This window comes from Hemicordylus capensis, chromosome 4 (assembly GCF_027244095.1).
Source record: "Hemicordylus capensis ecotype Gifberg chromosome 4, rHemCap1.1.pri, whole genome shotgun sequence".
Classification (NCBI taxonomy): Eukaryota; Metazoa; Chordata; class Lepidosauria; order Squamata; family Cordylidae; genus Hemicordylus; species Hemicordylus capensis.
The window spans coordinates 20409814-20425159 of NC_069660.1; the positions used below are offsets into that span (position 1 = coordinate 20409814).

A 15346-nucleotide genomic window follows, 5' to 3' on the forward strand; every position below is an offset into this window, starting at 1 on the left:
GTTAATCAAAGGTAGAAAACAGAAGAGAGCCATTTTAAAGTATCAAATGCAATGTTATCCCCTGTAGCTTTTCAATTTGCATATAAGATATGCAAAATGTAATCTAATCACAGTGTGAAAATGGAAACTATTTTCAAATTCTTAAAGAACTACAGAAACACTGAAGTCAAAGCAGCATGTTACAAAGAGCATTTTTATTAAATCATTTACACCTTTATTTTGCACAATACATCCAGCTTGTGAGTTAGCATAATTTTATGCTTAAGAGTACATTTGTTTAAGCTGAAACATGGCTGTATAACATGTTAAATCAATGATTCTTTAACAAAAGAGGATAAACTAGGGGGGAAAAACAAGAATGACAAAGACCCCTACAAATGACATAAGATTAAGAGTTTAGATTCTCCCCCCAACCTGAAAGGGGGTGGGGTGGGGACAGCCTTTACAAACCAAATACTATTCACAACATCTTAGGACCAGCCCAAGAACATGAAGAAAAAAAGTCAGACTTTCATACACTTGGTAATTCATGGTTAATGTTTTACTGTTTCTAAATCAGGCTACATTTCATGCAAAAACATGATGGGCACAATCCATTGCAATGCTACATGTGCAAGCCTCACTGAAATGAAGCTGAGATTCAGTTTCCAATATTCACTATGCAGAGGTCTATTAATATTAATGTGCAGGGCCCAACTGTGCAGGTTTACTTCAAGATTTATGACCTCTTAACTTTGCATTTTCATCATAAGCTTCTACTAACTTCAGTGAAGCTTGTGAGACAATCTCAATGGATCACAACCCTTCCATAGCTCAGGAGTGCTAGAAAATGTTTGAGTGCTAGGAGACAGAGCAATTTTGGATGTGTTTAGCAAGAATCTGCTGAGTTCCTGCACCAGCTGAAACCAGAGGCAAACGTAACATTGGAATCTGAGTGAACTTTACAAGTAATCCATCTCAAACCCATGCTGCAAGACTGAACCTGAAGCACCCCTGACCCATTCAATGTATTGAGGAAGATCTCAAAAAGCAAGCAACTCCTCAGCTTTCCTCTGCACTCAATTCCAGGGCTGCCCGGATCTTTTAGTTCAGGTGGAACAAATAACAGGAAAAAGAGATTGTGACCTAAGGGTCATAGCTATGGCACAGAGACAAGCTTGTGCTCCTGCCTGCTTCTCCCACACTGAGCTACTGTCTGCTCCTCAGCTCAGCAAACCCGAGGCAACGCATGAAGAACTATAGATTTAATGCAGAACATCTTAGAACGGCACAGTCTCATACTCTGGACTTCCTGGAGAGATCCATATAAAAGTTTAATAACTAAGTGTCTTCTGTCCTATCATCCATGGGTAGGATGAACAATTGTTCTGCTTCCCTCTGATGTATTTGGAGATCTGAGAGTTGCCAACATGCTCCCCCACATCCCATCTTTTTTTCTTGAAGTAAACCTATCCAGTTCTTTCCTGTGTTTTAGATATTGGCTCCCTTCCAAATACCTTTCCAACTTATCAACCTACTGCTCGACCTGCGATACGCAGAACTGATCCAGGTAAGATCAGATCCAAGGCCAAAGAGATTGGAGCAGTCACTTCCCAAGTCTTTGGACCACTTGTTAATGCAACTTAGTATTGCTCATGTGTTACAGCATCACACTGATATTGACTACAAGCCCGAAGTCCTTCTTTGAAGCACTGCTATCTGCTTACAGTATGTGACCCACCCATGGGTTTTCTAGGAATCTAGCCGTGTGGAATTTTGTTTTTATATTATCTGCCCAAGTTTCTAGCTTGGAGATCATTATAAAGTTTCGGCTTATCCTCTGTAATTTCTGCATTCCCTCCCGTTTTTGTGAAATTGCTAATTTGTTGAATGAATTTTCTGCGCCTCCATTCAGGTTACGAATGAAGGTTTTAACAGCCCGGGATGCCTTAGAACAAGGGTGGGCAGACAAGGTTTCTGAGAGTGATTTTTTGTTTGCCAGATCCTTGGGAGCTACCACCATGAAACAGAGCTTGGGGAGGTGGGGCCAGTTGCAAAATGGCAGATTATACACAAATTTACATCAAAACCCCTGAACTCCAGGACAAATTTTGCTGCAGGACAGGAGATTAGGAGAAGCTGCATTATGGCGGAAGAAGAGAGAAACATGCAAGGGAGAGCAAAAGCAACACTGATCACTCAAAGAGAGATTAAAAATGGTATGGCCATGCCCTCATTTACCCAGTCAATTGGATTTATAGCATTGGCTGCAAGGGATGTGAAAGAAGCAAGCCCAAATGTGTGGAGAGTGACTTCAGATAAATCAGGAACTACTGGTAGCACTGGGCTCATCAAATGCCCATCCTTGCTTCTGAGTGCTCCCAAATACCTTTTTACCCCAGCACTGATTCATTACTATGTCCTCCCAACTAGATTCCAATCCAGTTTACAAGGCACCACTTATATGCGTATCAAAACTGCAATAAGCTTCTTAGTCATAAGCACACATACTTTTTAGAAAGACAACCCACTGTGCAATTTCTACAGTGTGATGTGAGCAGAACCTATGAAGCTGCCTTATACAGAGTTAAGGCTACTGGTCCATCTAGTTCAGACCTACCTACACTGAATGGCAGGCATTCTCCAGAACGTCAGATGGGGTCTTTCCCAGCCCTACCTGGAGATGCCAGGAACTGAGCCTGGGACCTTTTGCACCCAATGCATGTTTTCTACCCCTGTGCTATAGCAACTCTCCAAAAGAGACAACATTTCAGATTTGGGAAGGGAAGCTCATTCTTCAATTCAAGATTAAATTGCAAAAACCAGTGGGCTTTAAGAGCATATATTCTGGTCTTTTATGTCTCACAACTATAGCAGCATTCAGATCACAAGTCACAGTGCCATCCCAATTGCAGGCAAAGGGATTTGTGCTTTTGGCATACCTACCTAGAACACAGATCCACCAAATTGTTTATAACAGTATCCTGACAGACAATCTGGTCTGAAATATCTGGTCTGAAATGCAGTAAGCAAATGCTTCCTGACAAAACTGATAGTGAATGGACATTTCCAGTTTTAATGCTCCAGCGCTTGCAGGCTGGGATCTGGAAACTGGAGTGCACTGAATTCAGCTTTGTAAATTTCTACTCAGAATAAATGCAGTGTAGAAAAGCAAAGTTTCGAGCTTAAATTCTGATAAGCTGAAGCTACCACCACCATCATATTTACAAACACATTTCTGCCAGATCAAATGCTTCTAGAGAAGAGAAAGCCTTCCATTAATTAGTTTAGATGCAGGGTCAAATTTCAAAAGCTGTGCCCAGACAATAGCTTCCCACACTGATGACTGTACAATCGAGTGCTAAAATGGAACGAAAAGAAGCACTATCAGAAAAGTGATACACACAGGTGTTCTCTGTCCAGTCCCTCATTTGTACAATGCTACTCACTATCCCCTGAATTGCCATTTTGACTAGTGATTCAGCATGCCTGGCATTTGTGGACCCTTCAGTTTGAAAGCACCTTTGGTAGCTTTCTGATAGCTGCTGTCCTGGGAGAGAGGAAGAATATATTATTTACCTCTTCACTTCTTTCCCCTACTAGAGAGGTTCCCAATTGTTGCTGGATTACAATTCCCATCACTCCCAGCCACAATGGCCTTTGTACATTGTGGCTGGGGATAATGAGAGCTGTGGCCCAAGAACACCTGGGGACCCAAATCTGGGAACTCCTGTCTTACTAGGAAAGAAAATACATCTGAATTCATATATCCCATAGCATTTTAAAGTGTTCAGCTTGCTGCAGGTAGCTTTCAAGAGTGGGAAGCAGAGGCCAACTTCCCGATACAGATCTTCCCATGAGAAAAATGGTGTTAAATGTAGGAAGTGTCTTAGGGCCAGGAAAAAACTGCCGCCTGGGATAGCCACTGCTAATAGGAGCAGGCAGCAATGGGATGCATTGACTAGCATAGTAATATTCACTATTTTTCAAGTGGGGGCTACTTTGGTGCGCATGTGTGCACTCCCCCCTCAATGTGCAAGTCATTTGCTAACCACTGCACTTTTCTTAGTGCTGAGAGAGCCCTTTAAAAGAGATGGAACCCTCTTAAGAGCTCTATGGAGAAAGCACTGGGAAGGACTACACTTCTCATGCACCATTCAGAGATGGTGCATGGATGCAAAAGGGCTCTGTTTCCCTTTAGGAAGCCCCCAAGCACTGGGCACAGCACAGCACTGCAGAGCGAGAATGATTGCCTCTGCATGTCATCAGGCAGACTGTGCAGTGCATTCAGCTTTGGCTGAAAGTTCACACAGGCCAAACGAACAATTTCGTCAGGGAGTCACACTTAGGGTTGATGGGGGCTGCCACTGGCCCCCAGGACTTACAATGAAGAACACTGGACTAGCAGCTTGATGCAGCATTACAGCGGCATGCCAATGCCTTTATACACAAGGTGAGGTGCTAAAAACAGACTGTTTTTCCATGGAAGTGTAACTGAGCTTCCCCATTTTCTTGCACTCATAACATTCACAGTGTTTTGCCCATAACAAATATGGTGCTTGAATGGCTTAGCAGACTACAACTGATGATGTAGGTTTACTGGGTAGACTGTGTGTGCTTACTTCTGTCTGCCATAGCACATTTCTGCCTGACAATACTAGATGCTACCATTAGTCACACACAAGAAGAGATGATGTAAACCTCTGCTAACTGGGCAAAGAGGCACCTTTTTAACATGACAATTCTCTTTATTTAGCAGGGGGGAGCAACTGGCCCTACTGACCCCCAGCACAGTACCCCTCCAGTGACTGTTGCTGGTGTCGATCTTATGCTTATTTTAAGATTGTGAGCCTTTTGGGAACAGGGAGCCATCTTATTTATTTATTATTTCTCTATGTAAACCGCTTTAGACACTTTTGTTAAATAGTGGCATATAAATATTTGTTGTTGTTGTTGTAATATCCAAAGCAGCTATTCAAACATAGGAGAAGAAAAGCATCTGGTTTGTACAGATGCAACGAACTACAGACAACTCCTAAAGCCTATCATATGATTCTACAAGTTGGTAAGAGTACATATATCCACCCCTTATGGATTGGTGCCACATAGGAAAACAACCTTTTTAATGCTGCTGTGTCTCCCTCCAAGACTCCCACCTTTAGAGCTGACTAGGCTCATGTGCCCATCTTCAGCTCTGTCACAGAGTACCAAAAACCCTTTGACCATGAACCGATTTTTGGCCCCAACGTGATCTAATAAAAATTTAACAGCCAGCACACACAGTTCAGCTATAACACAATTGTCATGAATATAATTTTAAAAACACAAGGAAAATCTAATGATTAAACCTCAGTTTAAAAAAAATCATGAAAAAATGGGAATTCATTCTCACTCCATATAAACACTACATACTTTGAACCATGTCCTCTGTTCTTTTCTAACTTGCACTTCATCTACACACTCTTAAAATTAGAAAAGAGGAATGAAGGATGCTTTACAAAGTGTGTACTTTTTATTTATACCCCTCTCTATCCCATAAACTTGATGAGATGGAAGTGAATGTCACGCCATTAAATCTGAATTTCTATTCTTGTAAAAGTATGAGTTGCCTTAAATATCTTTTAAAGCCAGAGGGTTGTAGATTATTAAATCATAACATGCATGCATATAAAGCCCCACTGTAAGATTGTTGTGTCTGGCAATCTTTGTGTGTGGTTTTTATACATGGAGAAGTCTTGCTGTGTAGGAATTCTGTAACCTGAGGAATTGACCTTAAACCCATTTTGCTTTCCTCCTCTCCCCACCTATATTTCAACATGTGACTGTGTTTTGGCGAAGTAGAAAACGTGCAGCTAGGAATGAGATGTGATCATCAATAAAGTTAGGTTTTATTTAAAAACAAAACCGAACCTCTAAAATGTTGAGCTATTAAGTAGCTTGGTTCTGGACACATGGTTCCCACAGCATGAAAAATTGTAGTTATATATGGATCTAGGAAGACACAGCATGAGAAAATCCTACTGGTGACTTCAGATGCAGAGAAATCGATTGTAGATATTTATTTAGCGCTTGCCCATGCAAATCCCAAACAAGAAAATAAACCTGATCAATTTTTGCAGGCTTCCAGGAACAAGAAGAGGAGAGACTGGAAAATATACAAGAACATCTACTTGAGGAAAATGCCATTTGCGTTGTTTAAACTGACTGCACAGAAGCTGGCTATTTGTAGTGATATTTCCTAATTTTGTTGAGCCCTGCTTAGTGCTATTTATAAAGTAAAGCTGCAGACAAGGAGTGGCAGGTTATGCAGTTCACATGGCAGCACGCCTGCTGTAAATCAGCAATTCCCCCAAGATCATCTAGAGGAAGATCTGCTGATCTAAGTTGCTAAAAATAAGACCTCTCTTCTCAATAAGCACTACGCAGAAGCGACACCATCCAAAAACATCCACTGACAATGCCAGTTTTCTCTGTTGCAGTCAATATGACACGCTTCTTTCCAGCTGTGGCAGGGGCACGCCTTGTCCTGCCTCTAAAAAGCCCAGAGACTAGCTCCCTGCAAGAGCTCTACTGCCCAGCTTACCACTGCACATCCCTTGCAGCAAGTAGCCCTGTCCATCCCACTGGTAGTGTAAAGCAGGGATTCTCAACGTTGGGTCCCCAGCTGTTATTGGACTTCAACTCCTATAATCTCCAGGCAAAGGCCACTGGGGCTGGGGATTATGGGAGTTGAAGTCCAACAACATCTGGGGGCCCAACGTTGAGAATCTCTGGCTTAAGGCACACAAGATGGATTCAACATGCTGCTGCTTATTTCCTTAAAGCAGGTCAAGGGCTGGAAGAAGCTCCGAGGAAGAAGGAGGTGCCAGACGGGAAGGGTGGGATCATTTCTATCCAAGTTAGCTACTGTTTGTCTCTAGAAAGGGCTGGAAAGCACCCTGCTGCTTCTGAAGCCTGAGAAAACAGCTGTCTAAACCAATCTCCCCAAGAATCTCCCAGCCATTGTCTTCACACACCTGGAGGCCAGTGAGGGATGAAAATAAGGAGCCCCTCCCCTTTGGGGGTGGGGTCAATCTGATTTATTCTCAGTAAAGTGACCACTGATTTTAAAGGGGGCTGGACAGGGATTAGTGGAGTGGTCCCAGGGAGGGTTCTGCTAGTTGACCTACAAGCAACAGGCACACCTACCCCGACCATGCAGGCACACTCACATGGTTACCAGCAATACACTAAAACATCCCCCAAAACAATAATCAAAAACCTTGCGATGGCAGCTTTTAAATCATGTGGAACATTCACCTTGTAATTTGTCTTCTGCCAGGAAACAAACAGCTTCAGCATCTAAAGATGACAAACAAAGCCCTGATGGGAATTGGCGGGCAAATGAGAACATTTAGTCTCTCTACCAGTTTAAAGGGATTAAACTTCTGCTACCATGAAAGTGTCATTTCAGCATATCTCTCTCTCCTCTCTCTCAAAACTGCATTATCTCAAACACTGATAGGACAATGAGGGTGCAGGAAGAGAGGTGACTGTCAGGCTTAGTTCAAGTCTATTATTTTATACTTCTCCTACACTCTCTGTGGCAGGAGTGGGCCGACTTCAGGCTTCTGGAAGCTACTTTTTCTTTTGGTCAGAGCACTGGCAGCTACCAATACGAAGCAAGCAGCTTGGGAAGGCAAAACCAGTCCTAAATGGCAGTGTGGGGAGGCAAAGCCAGTCAACAAATGGTGTCTAGTACAAAAATTTACATGGACAGAATAAGCAATTTTAACCCTGAATTCTAGGAGAATGTTGTTGCAGGAAAGGAGGGGAGCAAGAGAGGATGATATGTGAGAAAAGAAACTGGAAAAAAAGCTTAAAATGGTGCAGTATGTCCCCACTCAGCTAGCAAATTAGATGTATAGTATTGGCTAGAATGGAAGAGAGCAGCTCAAATGTCCAAAGAGCTATTTCAGACAAACCCATGAGCTCTCAAGCTATCTAATGCCCACCTCTACTTTATAGTACAGTGGTTTACTATATGTTCAGGCCTGGTACTGTGTTAAGTTTGCATTTATGGATTCAAAAAAATAAGTTGTTCTACAGGAGAACTGGAGCCCACCTATGTCTTGGAAATTTTTTTTGAAGAATCTCAAGTTAGTGGCAGAGCAAATATAGAAAAATTGAAGGATCTTCTGGGCTAGGAAAGATTTCTATCAGAGACTTTGCTGTGCCACTGAATCAGAGCAGAAAGCAACGGGCTAAATACTTACTGGTCTGATTGTACAAGGCAGCTTTTTACACATTTTGAATGGAAAACAGAAAATGGTATCAGCAATTGCACATAGTGCTTTGACACAGATAGTTTGTAAGAAGATGATTTTTTAATAGGACCAATATGATAGTTTATTTTAAAAAATAAAGTTCCTAGATGTTGCCTGGCTCTTCTGGAAAGATTGAAAATTAGATCAGCCTAACAGAGAACTACAAAAACAAAGCATCTACCTGGGTGCACTTCACATTTGTGGGCCTCAGATTTAAATCTCAGCAGCTTGAGACAGAGGAATCCAGCAACAACTCAAATTAAGACATTTGGAAGAATAGAAGAATGACACACACTTATGATGCTCCAAATGGAGTGGTTTCTGAGCAGCAGAACTGAATATGCACCTGCAACCTTCAGGCTACAGAATGGTGATCACTACTAATCCAAATAGGCTAAAAAGATCAGAACAGGCAATGTAGCAATTGCAGAGCCTAATCATTAATCATACACAACCCCAGTACTAAGAAATACTTTATTTGAAATACTTCCTTGTCAAAATGAATCAAATTTAAAATTTTAAAGATGGACAAAGTAGAAAAACTAGAGCCCTCTGTTAAAGCCTTCAGGCTTCACATAACCAGAGTTTTCAAAATGGCCAACAAAAGCAATAATTCCCTTTGGCAGCTTCCTGGATATAACCATACATAGAAGTCCAAAGGTCTAGATACTTGTTACTACTGTGGTCAGATTAAGGCTAGGTGGAATCCATGGAACAAGCATAAGTAAGGCTCATGGTACAGTGCTGACACTCCAGTCATTAGGACTGTTATACAGCCTGCTTCTTGAGCAGAACTTGTCATAGGAGAGGTGATTTACATAATTGTCTTTGCAGAAACCTGGAAACTGGGAGTAGCTTTACTTCTTATTGAGCAGCTGGGGATAATTTTGCCTGAATGTTTTGCCTTTATCGCTATAATTAAGGCTAGACACCTCTCTCATACACACACACACAAGCTTGGACAGACCCAGGCCCAAAAGGCTCTGAGTGTTTCCGAAGTGAACATCAACCATACAAGGAAAAGCAATCATTCACTTCATTCCAAATAGCCATCTTCAGTTTGCAGTACAGGTTATACAGCTGTATAATGTGTGGTTTCATGTTGATTATGTGACCTTGTTCCTAATCTCCCACATCTAATTTGCATTTTATTTTCCCCTTTGGCTGTTGTGCTGGGGTAACTGGGCTGCCCTATGAAACAGGTGAGATAAGAAAGAATGTTGCCTTGCAAGATGCTCTTGCAAGACTTGTGCCATTGCACAACACTATAATATGCAATGAACAAGAGGCCACAAACCACTCAAGGAGGGCCACCAAGACAAAGGGACTCTGCTCACCAACAACACAGCCATATTGGCACAGATACAGAATGAATATTTTTGTTGGAGCTTATTTTTTTTTAACTGCTTATTGAAGTGGCATAATTTGAACCATCTTCAATCTGAGACAGTTTTAACCACCACTAAGAAGCCACAAAGGTCCCCAGATGTTTACTATAGAGATGCTGAAGCTCAAGTGTCTATTAATTCACATTAACTCAAGATAAGCACCCAGCAATGGTGCACTGCAGACAAGCTCTTGGTCCAGAAATCTGCTAGGATGCAAGATTAAACAATCTTAATGCAAATATTTGATTAACACAAGTCTAACGAACTCTAAGGCAAGTTAACACACTGGCAATGTACCCGCTAGCTTGGATAGGGAGAGAGGCCTTTGAATTTCTGCCAAAAGCAACAGCTTGTGGGCTGAAGTGTTACGCTGCATAAACATGTGGTAACAGAAGACAAGGATAAAATAACAGCTTTGAGAGATGCTACTGGATGTATGTAAAGATTCTTTTAGAAGAGAAGGTGAAACAAAAAAACTCCCTAATTATACATAATTGAAAGAAGGGAACTAATTGGTATCACAGAGATAGCAGTGAACTGTGAAAGCCACACTTCAGAATGGTGGTCTGATGCTGCCACTGCAGGGAAATCAAGGAAGCTGTTATAAATATTCCCCAGAGGGAATTCACATTGGTTGACTTTTCTTTTTTCAATGATCTCAGATATTCTGGAATTTTGCTCTAAGCAGTTAAGCACAAATGGGATATTTAATTTTTTTTTGGTAAATGTTGTCCAATAGATGAGTAGAAGACAGGCCATATGAGCACAACATTAAGCAAAGCAGGAGTTGGCAACCTTGACTCTCCAGCTGTTGTTGAATTACCAGCCACAATTTTATGATGGTTGGGAACGATAGGAGATTTAGTTCAACAACAGCCAACACTGCCTACCCTAAGATCAAGCTTTAATAGTTACCAGTTTGAATAGGCATATGTCCTTTACAATTGCCCTCTCTGAACTAAGAAAGGCACTTGACACCAAGAGGGGAGCAAGCTCCTAGATGGGCCAAGCTGCTGTGTCATGCACATCTGAGCTGGTACAAAGCTACCTAGGAAAAGGAAAAGCACCCATCCTGGACTCCTTGCACACACGAAATGGCCAGAGTTCCAAGTAAAGCAAGCCAGGGGTCAGACAAAATATTCCCTGAATTTGAACAGCTCCACCCTGCAATGCAATCAAGACAAGCATCCTAATTAGATTCAGTACAACAGAACAAAAGGACTCAGGGGTCCATCTGAATAACAAAGGTCTCATTCACACATCTCCTATAGATCCTGTGTTGGAACATTCCCTTTAGTATTTCTAAGCTTCCCCACCTTTGGGACTTTGCAGAGGGAGAAGCCCTATACAAAGCCTTTGCACTCAAACATCAGTGCTGAAGTTGCATTGTGGGAGACTGGTGGCACAAGCTGCCTTCTACTGCCCAGAAGCCTGACCAGCTGAGCATCCCTTCTAGCTGAATTACTGGACTGTGGAGTCCGGACACCTCTGGGCCAAGCTCACTATCCTTGCGTGTTCCCTGTGTGGGCCTGCCGTGGGGAGACCTGAACAAGACAGCTTGGACTTTCTTGGAACTAGCATCCTTGAGTCACTCTCTGAGTGGGCTTGCTATGGGTTAACCCTTGTACCTGACTGCCCAAGGGTCCCCTGGAATCTAGAGCAGAATCCTTGTATCCAAGATCAGAACCACAGAGGCTGGACCATTCCTTTTTGTCAGCTAGCCATGGGCCTGACTGCTTTGGAAAGCTGTGGGCAAACGGAGCAGCCCAGCCTTTAGAACATGGTGCCAAACCAACATTCGCTTTGCCTGACACTTTGGCAGAACCTCTACAGCTGGGACCCTTGCATTTCCTCCAAAGAGATTCATCCCTTTTGGCATTTGCACACAAAACAGCACATTAAGGAGAGGTATTAAACCTACGCTTTATTCCCTCTCTTTCCCACCTTAACTCCTTCTTTTGTCCACAATCCAATGCCTGCAACAGACAGGCTATTAGAGCCTTCATTCCCACTCTCCCCTTCCTCATTTCTGCCCTCCCACCCCCCCGGGAGTTGTCTACACTCCCTGCACAACCGAGATTGCACCAAGGCTACCAGATACCACATTTTATATTGTGCTTCTGCATTTTACAAGATAAACTCCTTTGTTTTCAAAAGCCTTGCCTCCAAGTCCATTTGCTCCTTTGGGGTACCCTAATATTGTCTTGCCTCTCTTTAGACCAGAGATGTCAAATGGCAACCCTACAACTGCTGTTCACCTACAAAATGTTTTAATTGTTTATTTTATGCAGTTTTACAATTTCTGTTTTAATTGTTAATAGATTTTAATGGTGTTTTTAATGTGAACCGCCCTGAGCCTTTTGGAAGGGCGGTATAAAATTTTTAACAACAACTCTCATCTCTGGCTACCGTGACTGGGGATGATGAAACAACAGCTGGAGGACTGCAGTTTGGACACCCCGGTCTTCTCGATTGTGGTCAACGTATTATTCATATTTGCAAGTTTAGTTCTGGGTAAATTCTCTCAGTCCAAAAGCACAGATGTACAAGTGCATGATGTACATCGGTGTTAGCAAGCATGGAAACACTACAACAAGGCACTGATGCTCTGACTCTGTAGCTATACATTTTTCCTCATGTAGGTATAGAAGCATTCTTCAAGTCAACCGCAGTTTCATTACAGACAATTGTTATTAAAGCATTAGACATACTGGCTGAGATCCACAGGTACTTGCAAGGGCCTCCATGCATGCATCAGGGATTCTCACTCTTCCCTCCCCAACAGCAGCTCCTCTCTGAAGGAGTCTAAAGTGTTAGGGTGCATCATGCATGTGTTACTCAGTGCATGATGCTGCTATCGAGGGAACAATGAAGCCAAATGTAGCTGCTTGAAATGGGGCCATATGGTTAGGACAACTTACAACAGTGGTGACAAAAAAATACCTATATGCTCCATTAAATCCTTACACAATAGATTGCATACAATGTTGAATTATCAGATAGTGACTTTTCCAGAGCATGGGATAATCCAGGCTACTGGGCCAAAAAGACATCCTTACCTTGCAATGGTAACGTAGCACCCAGGCTGGAATAGTACACTGGCTTTGCTGTGTCCAATCCCAAATGCTTGTTTGACAGCACAGTGGCTCTTTGGACTGGGTTATACTGTATGCTCAGCTGGTTCTTACAACCATAACTCAGAGCAGACTGATGCTACAAACTAAACAAGGTATGGAATGTGCTGCACATGTTCAGAGTTTTACATCTGTGTTCATAGTTCAGTCAAAGTGAATGCCATGCTCAAAGATCAGCTGTGCCACAGAAATGTATACGGGGAGGACAGTATATGGGGGACATTGTTACGCCATTACATGAACAAATGAGTATCTGTTAGGATGGTGTACAAAGTTGTTTACACACTGCAAGATAACTTTAGAACGATGAACTCTTTAGAGGAGTTTCAATCATGCTTTTCTTTTTAAAAAAATTGCTCTTTAAGTTAAAGCCTATTTCTTCTAATCAGAATAATTTTGATCACGCCCATTAACTCTAGCTGTTCGGTTTTGTTAAGGATTGCTCTGAATAATGTAATCCAGTATTCTGAAGCGCAAGCTGTTTCATTTCCTACATATGCTTTGAAATTTCCTTCTCAGCTGAAAACACTTAAGATGGTAAAATGCCAAAATAACAGTCTGAAAGAAAGCCACCACAGGCATGTCTCTGTGAACGTGAAATATCAAGGCCTTAAGGCTTATTTTACACATTGTGAGTTTATTAAGTATTTATACTCTTAAGGGGGAAATATATATACACATTCACTCACACACTTTAGCACTGGCAGGCTGCAACAAAAATAAATAATGAAAAATAGAATAACAGGGCAAGGTAAATTTATAGTTTAATAAAATAAAAAATACAAAGCTAAAAGCTAATCTGCTTAACACACATGACTTGTTTTTAAAAGTTACAGTTGAGGACAGACCCAAGAGCAAGGAGGCAACGATCAACGTTACCCCATGCAACTTGGCTTTGGTTCCCTGTTTTATGTTTTTATCATGCAGAGGTGATTTATACTGTAAGCAAGCCTCAGACTACACTAGCAGCAACCTCTACCGGACAGAGAGGGGAGTGTCTTCCAGCACCATATAAGAGGAAGCCAGCTGACGCAAGTCCTCATGCTCATAGGCTGGGGTCCACAGCAATGTAGATCTTAGACTTCCCTCCATCTCTTGCCCATGGAGAAATTGAAGAACACAGAGATCATCATCTATGGCACTTACATAATTTATAATACTTTAGGTATTGGTCTCATAAATAAAAGAATATAAAAATTGCGCATGCTAAGCAATGTCCCCCATCTAACTTGTGTGTTTTAAAACTGACAGCAACTGATGCCTGCCAGTCACGATCAAGTTTGTTTTTGCCAATTTCACTTAAGATTTACATTGTTATCTTAACGAGAAGCCTATAAAAAGTATGTCAATTTACCTCTAAAATAATTAACCATAAAGGATTGTTTAAATCTCCCACCGCCCTGTTTTTTTTGTAAGACAGCTTGTTTGTATTTTGACAGTATCAAAAGTAAATAAAAGTGCAATTAAGATTGAGGAGTGCATGGGTTGATTTGGTCATTTTAAACAGCTTCAGTCATTATTTCTGTAGCCATCTGCTTCTCAGCTGGTTTTACACTTTGGAGATGAAAACGGTAAGGCCTATAGCAATGACAACGTGGTGTGCAGAACTGCATTAAAATCAGAGCTATAATTTCTATCCAGAAGGCTTGCCCATTCCCATCAAAATCCACAAAAGTGCTAGTTTTCCCTTTCCCCCCTTTACAAAACCATGGCAGATTTTTGTTTACAAAAAACTATGAAATATCAGCCTTACAATCTGAATGTTGGAGTTTCTTTCTCACAAGGCCAAAGCAGAAACTGAAGATGGATTCCCTTTGAGTACAAGATATGGTTCATACGTTGTGTGCAACGAAAGAATCCGATGGTATGATGACAACAGCCTCCTCAACATGTATAAGTATGCCAGAGCTGGCCGTTTTCGGAGTGTATGAACGCCAGGCAGCTAGGAATCCAATACCAATAAGACATACCCAAAATAAACCGTAACTTCCAAGGCCAAACACTTTATAAAAGCTACTCTGATATATCAGTCAACAACAGCTGCGTTTTGTCACTGAAGGCTGTCTTCTAAGTTTGAAGCCCTTACCACTAGATGGAGGGTTGTCATCTGTTGATGGAATTCTACGACCTACAGGAAAAAAACAGTATCAGCTATAAATGTTATTAAAACAAACCTTCCATATTTCCTACTGTTCAGTCTTACAAGCAAGCACAGCTCATCACCCTTTCAAGAACTCTATGACAGGAGTATCTATTCCTGGAAAGAAACTAGTAGCTTAATACTTTCAATTATAATGCTCAAAAATTACTGTCAAAGCCATTTACAGGCAGTTCCAAAATTAATTTCTTAAGAATTAAAAAGATAGTTTATTTAAACAAATATACCCCCCCTTTCAACTCAAAATGGGTCCACAAAGTTTATTTAACAAGCTCACTCTGGTCATTTACCTAGGCTCTCTCAACCTCTAGGTTAGACTACAGGAAGGAGTTGGAAATGGGCCTGCCTCTTGGTCAGAAACTGGAGGCAGTACAAAGTTTC

At 41.6% G+C, this 15346-nt stretch overlaps 1 protein-coding gene across 3 annotated transcripts in view; it reads right to left on the reverse strand.

Moving 5' to 3' along the window:
• The window catches only part of RAB22A (RAB22A, member RAS oncogene family), a 59100-nt gene that overhangs the window by 15454 nt on the left and 28300 nt on the right, over nucleotides 1-15346 (reverse strand). Inside the window, exons 7-8 of one of the 3 annotated variants that reach the window (XM_053242605.1) lie at nucleotides 14894-14935; nucleotides 176-7320 (exon numbers count right to left, since the gene is read on the reverse strand). In XM_053242605.1, coding sequence (XP_053098580.1) covers nucleotides 7262-7320; nucleotides 14894-14935 — 101 coding nt within the window. In that variant the 3' untranslated portion in view covers nucleotides 176-7261. Of the gene's footprint in view, nucleotides 1-175; nucleotides 14936-15346 lie in introns of those variants that run through there. The other 2 variants (XM_053242607.1, XM_053242606.1) reach the window with 2 other exon arrangements.